This window comes from Phragmites australis, chromosome 11 (genome assembly GCF_958298935.1).
Source record: "Phragmites australis chromosome 11, lpPhrAust1.1, whole genome shotgun sequence".
Classification (NCBI taxonomy): Eukaryota; Viridiplantae; Streptophyta; class Magnoliopsida; order Poales; family Poaceae; genus Phragmites; species Phragmites australis.
Window position 1 is genome coordinate 17399821 of NC_084931.1, and position 6107 is coordinate 17405927.

Consider the following 6107-nt stretch of genomic DNA (forward strand, 5'->3'; position numbering starts at 1 on the left):
GATTTCTAGTGCTACAGTAGACCGCAAAGTACTGTAGCACTGGAATTTACAGGTTTGGGGACTCCGTTGGAGATGGCCTAATTATATTTCTTTCATTTTGTTTCTTTTTTAATTTCTTTCTCCGTTCTCATTCCCTTTATTTTCTCTTATCTTCAACAGCTTCCCTTTGAGAAGAATTGCGAAGGGAAAGGAGAGAGAATCCTATCCTGGAGGGAATGATCCTGAGAATCCCTTCGTAACGGGAACCGTGAAGGAAAACCGTTGGAGCGCTGAAGGGAACGAAAATCCTGTCGTGAAGGGATTCTGGTCCCTAAAGAGAAACCGTTGGAGATGGTCTAAGGTCGGTCGTTCGTTTTCTTGATTGTGAAATGGCCCAAACTCAGTGAATACGTGTCGCCAACTCGCTATGTCGAAGCGGTAAACACATAGGAGAAGGGCTCTAGGGGTTGTTGGTTTCTTACACCAATGAGAGCATGGTCATTATTTTTTCTGTTAAAATATAGTTAATATGGAACTTGTTTTGTAGATTAAATCACAATAAATACAACAGTTTAATCCGATTACAAATTGGATACGCAATTTAGAAAATTTAATCATTTGAAATATTGCTAATCCAAAAAAGAACAATTTAATACAGCCACTACCCTTCTATCATCTCATTTTGGTATCCTGCAGCAGCCATAGCCGCCCGCAAATCAAGGATGCTCTGTTTACTGTATAGCTGGACAGACCAACTTTTGTTAGATCTAGCCAAAACTTGGCTTTGAAGCAAATGACAACCAACTTTTTTTTGGCATGGCTAATTTTTGACTTGTCAGCTACAGACATAAACCAAACAGCGCTAGTGCCCAAGCGTCTTATCCGTGTGAAGTTCTGCTCCTTCAGTTGTCGATTAACAAAGTGTTGCTAGCCGTGCTTAGATGCTCATCTCCGTAGTCTTATCTCGTGGATACAATCAAGATTAACGATCCTAGTCACACTGCCGGAACTCGATGGATATACATCAGACGTGGAATAAAGGGGAAAACATTCCGAAAGTAACGTTATCGCGAGTCCACATCAGACGATAATCTGAAGGAAAAAAAAAGCTCATAACAGACGACAGCTACGGCCGAACCGAAGAAAGTAAATAATTTGTTCGCAAACCAAAGCAGATGCTTTTTTTCCTTTCCACGAGCCGAGGGAGTATTTACAACATCATTTTTGGCTCGTCGTTACAATAACATAGGGTTCTCAAATTAAGGTTTCACAAACCCACAAGAGTTCCCATGCCTAAAGAACAAGAACAGATGAAAAACCTAGCTTAAGTTTATCAGTTCTTCCAAGGAACCCAATCCTGTTCACCTTCACCCCACACTCGGATGTGACGAGCTAAAGCTCATCGATCAATTCTCATCATGTGAAGGTTTATTTGGCTGGCCAAACAATAGAAATTCAATCTAGCCCCTCCAAGAAATCACAACCATTAACGAAATCAGGATTGTCAAAGCAAGCAAGGAACAAGTCCGGTTCTTCCGACATCGACAATGGATCTGGCTCCGACTGGAGCATGCTCTCCAGCACACTCGAATCCAGCACGTCAAGGTAGAAGGGTTGCTCTATGCCAGCGTCGGCACCAACATCATTGGCTTCAGAATCCTGGTACCAGTTCCACGAGCCCTCATTCTGTGGATCAGCTTCCATCATCGTCAACATTTCGTCGATATCAAAACATTCGTCATCACCCTGTGGTAGATTGGAGATAGGTTCCAGCGGCTTGAAGACCTCATCAGCTACACTGCTAGTCGCAGTTTCAGGACCCGGATGACCATCGTCACTGTTGTCCAATGTAGCAGATTCCGTTTTAAACTCGTGTGGAACAGGTTCCAGAACCTCTGGTTCAGTCTTCAGTGGACTCAAAATATCGGGAATTTCAGGTTTGTGTGAGGCGAATGCAGTGTCAGAGTGATTAGACGATGTTGTCGTGGACTCACATGACACGCTGACAGGCTGGACACCTTTAACAGCTGCTGGACAAACCTGAGCAGAAGTTGGTGCATGCTGACAGGGAAAGTTAGTGCGAGCCAGTCGTCCATACATTGCTCTGGCCGCCTCATCGTAAGCCCTGGCTGCATCCTCCGCAGTTGGGAAGGTCCCCAGCCAGAGTCTGTTGACCCGATTTGGCTCTCGAATTTCAGCAACCCACTTGCCCCAAGTTCGCTGCCTCACACCACGGTATCCACACTGTGTATTGTCAGGCCCTCCTTTTCCCTTCATGCAGCCTTTCTTCGAACCCTTCGCAGGTGCTTTCCTAGGTCGTTTTGTGGCCTCAGGATCATGCTCCAGTTGCTTGTTGAGCTCAACCCACCACTGGATCGTCGATGCCACTGACGTAGGCCCATCACGTGATCTACGAGGTCGCTTCTTCCTGCTGAATGAGAAGGTAAACTTAAGTATTTCATTCATTGCATTAAATACTGCACAATAACAACCATATAATGAAGTAGTAGAAAACGAGCAAAATAACAAAATGTTCCAGCAGGTAGATCATCTATTCATCTCCACAGAAACAGATACTATTTCACACACAGTTAGATCATCTCCACAGTGACAGATACAATTTGCCTATTACCCAACTCTACTATAAATTGATTTTCATACAAACAGACCATCTCCACAGAAACAGGTACTATTTCACTCATTGAACCAACTGCTGCTCAACACATAAAAACCATAATTAACAACAAGTCAAGAACTGACAAAAACAGGACCGTGAAGAAACTAATCGAGTGCTGGTCCAGAACACAACACAACACTATCGGTCAAAGACATCTAGCCATAGCTTGATGTTCCAATACAAAGACTAACCAGACATACAAAGGTTGAACACATCACAGATTAGAGGCCACCATTCTATTGCACTCAGTGAACAACTGCAGCTCAATGGAAAAACCAAGTAAGTGCTTGCCAAGCACACAACACAAAGCTACCAGACAAAGACTGCTAGCCATAGCTAGATGCTCCAATACGGAGATCAACCAGATATAGAACGGTTAAATACACCACCGATTAGAGGCCACGGGTGGCGCATCTTCCTGGGGTTTCTGCTGGACCAAGAGCGCGTACTCATTCGAGGGAAGAGCACAGCCTCCTTGTACTGCCTTTCACAAGGCCGAACATGACAGACTATCCTATGACAACACTTCCCGTTTACAAGAGGTGATCAAAGCAGCCATACCTATTGTTTTGACGGAATCATGCACCACAGTACTGCCCTCTCCTCCACATGTTCTAGATTACCAAAAGGCAAGACAAATAGACATAACACATAATCAGAGACTGGATAAACAAAGAACTAACAACAATACAGTAATTTGACACAAAATATGCAGCAAAGAGTTAGCACAGCAAGTTTGAAAGGTTCTATGAGCAAAATAAGTACACATGTTTCTGTGGAGATGACACAGACTAGAACATTAGGTAACCTTGTCACTTGACACTAAGTAAACACTGCTCCTTACCCCTAAAACTTGAAGCTTACATCTATACCCCCAAAATCCTAAAATCACTCAACTAATTCATACGACGACCAGAAACCAAAAGTACGAGATTTCCCCAATTTCCAGAGGCAAGTCAATAATCTACATTACCCAAAATCACCAAGCATCACTGTTATGACCAATCACAGAGAGATCGAAGATCACCAATGACCCGCCTTTCCCCAATTCCATACCCCGAAAAAACCCAAATTAACCGCAGCCAGCGGACCATAGGCAGCCTATCCATATACACGAACTACCACCTCAACTCGAAACCCTAATCCCCAAATTCCAAGGACCCAATCGCACAATCCGACCACGAAAGCCGGTAAACCCCACCTCGGGATACTAGAAACCGGTCCCTTACCCACCAAATTGAACATTTGTAAAACCCTAATCCGTGCCCAAGCCCAAGTAACAATCAATCTCTCATCAAATTGGACATCTTAAACCCCCAATCTCTACACAGTAACCCGCTCCCCAGCAGATTGGACATCCCAAAACCCTAATCCCTCCAAAAATAACCCTCCCAGAACAACCAACATAAAATCGCCGAAAGAAATCGCACTCGGAAGAATGGTCTCACCTTCCGGGCTGCAGCGGCGGGACCTGCATCGGCATCGCCTCCTTCTGATCGACCGTCATTGCCACGCCGAAGTCCTTCACCCGGATCCCTAATGTTCGCTAGTGTCGTGCGCTCGAGTCGGGTCGAGTCTCGAGAGAGAGGGGCAAGAGAAGAAATGTCGAAGAGGGGAGAAGGGGAAGCAACCGGAATCCCAGAGGGACCGGTGCGGCCGCTATTTATAAGCAGCGTCGAGACCCTTCGCTCCACGGAAATATCTCGGTGCCTCGAGACCGGTCCACGAGTTTCGGCCGTGTGGGTCCTGGTGTCAGTGAGAGTCGTTTACGTGGACGAAGCGCAGGAAGATGGACCAGATTGGTGGAGGGTGACGTAAGCCGTGCGGTGGTGCGGCTTTGCGAGGAAGTATCGAGAGACTTGGCGCTTAAGGATACTCGCTCAGCCCTTTTCTCCTTCGATGCTTTGCCTTTTTTTTTTCTGGAGTTAAATCCGGCTCTTGAAGGCTGCCACGTGGGCGTTGAGGTGTCGATGGGGCTAAGCAACTATAGGCGACACGTGGACCGCCCGGATGACATTATTGAGGGTAGAAGTAGAGATTAAGAGACGAGAAGGAACAATAATTCATATATCTATTGATGAACAGTGATGTACATATTTATACTCTTTGAAGGGGTTGCAATGCACCCGAGTCGATTTTCCCAATAGGTGTACCTTCATTAGTTATTGCTAATTACATGTTTATCTGCTAATTACAGATGTTAACGGCTAATGGTAGTTATTATCTAATTGATCACATATTTATCCTTTGGAATAAGCACATCAGTTTGTAATTGTCGAAGATTAGTTCATGACAATATGTCCGTAATTGAACTAGAGTACATTCGAGAACAAGGATCGAGTAGAAAATAAGACACGTGATATATACAGATTCGGACCCCAAAGAGGAGTAATACCCTACGTCCTATATAGATGATACTGTATATAGATTATCTCGAGTACAAACAAGGTGGCTAAACCTATTACAATGAAGTAAATCGGATCTAAACTAATATAGGGTTGAAATTGCCGAGTATCTCCAAAACTAAGGTCTTGATGCTTGTGTCGAGTTGTGTAGGCGTGAATCTGTTATGAGTTGTCCTTAGAGGTCAGGGTCCTCGCCTTATAAAGGGGTCCTGACGCTGCTTTAGTCCCAGTCGTAGTCAATAAGGAGTCATTCATCTTGTCAATCAAGGTAAGGCAGTCGAATCCAACTTAGATACCAGTCATGCTTAAGTCGGTTAACTCGATCGAGACGTTCCTAGTATAGGCTTTTGTGATCTCCGAGTATACCGGGCTCCACAGATTCGGATCCGCAATATCCTGAGGTGTCCATCAAGTATGTAGTGTACCATATTCATGTATAGATTATTTCGAGTACAAGCAACTCTTTATGTGTATATACCCTATAGTTAGATATTTGACAGTAGCCCCTAACTCTACTTAGCAGGTAGGATTTCCACAAGCGTCTACTCGAGTACTGCCATGTCTAAGCCTGGTCAAGTAAGGTAGATCAAGATTGCAGTCTAAAAAATTGAGCAAAGGATTTCCTGTTCCGAGTATCGAGTGGAAACGCTATTGTGTTAAGCGCTCTGCTGTTGTTCGCACTCGAAGCTCAAGAAAGGCTTGAAAACTCAATTTCTCAACATCCGTCTCTAAGTAGAGTTAAGAAGAAATATTCAAAATTTAACCGTTGGGTATAAGCACATTTAATGCCCTCGAATGGGCGTGCAAAAAATTCGTATGACGCCATTATCCCGTCTTTCACACCGAAAAAGGTGCCACAATAACAGAAGTAGTTACCAAAGAAAACGTTAAGTACCAGGATTTATATTTGTACGAACCTGAACTGTATCTATTCTTAATCCTCTCACCACAGTCTCCTACTTCAAGATTTCACCTTTTTTCGTCCAAGCACGCACCATCGCACATCAATCTTGCTCTATAGCCTCCAGCCCTTCTGCGAACACCGT

General features: G+C 44.3%; 1 protein-coding gene across 2 annotated transcripts; it reads right to left on the reverse strand.

Annotated features, from left to right (window-relative positions):
* Positions 1-1122: 1122 nt before the first annotated feature.
* Positions 1123-4299, reverse strand: LOC133885160 (dehydration-responsive element-binding protein 2B-like). Of its 2 annotated transcripts, none has more exons than XM_062324821.1 (2): positions 4105-4299; positions 1123-2407 (listed from the first exon to the last, which is right to left on the reverse strand). In XM_062324821.1, the coding sequence occupies exons 1-2, from the start codon at positions 4161-4163 to the stop codon at positions 1435-1437; spliced, it is 1032 nt and encodes a 343-aa protein (XP_062180805.1). In that variant the 5' UTR covers positions 4164-4299; the 3' UTR covers positions 1123-1434. The 2 variants fall into 2 exon arrangements, with proteins under 2 accessions (XP_062180805.1, XP_062180804.1); XM_062324820.1 differs by having other exon boundaries at positions 1123-2410.
* Positions 4300-6107: the final 1808 nt, after the last annotated feature.

Coding starts and splice junctions, on each gene's coding strand:
- LOC133885160 (XM_062324820.1), bottom strand. CDS start 4,163: ATGACGGTCGATCAGAAGGAGGCGATGCCGATGCAGGTCCCGCCGCTG. Junction 2,411..4,104: donor CCGCCGCTGCAGCCCGGAAG/GTGAGACCATTC, acceptor CTTCTCATTCAG/CAGGAAGAAGCGACCTCGTA.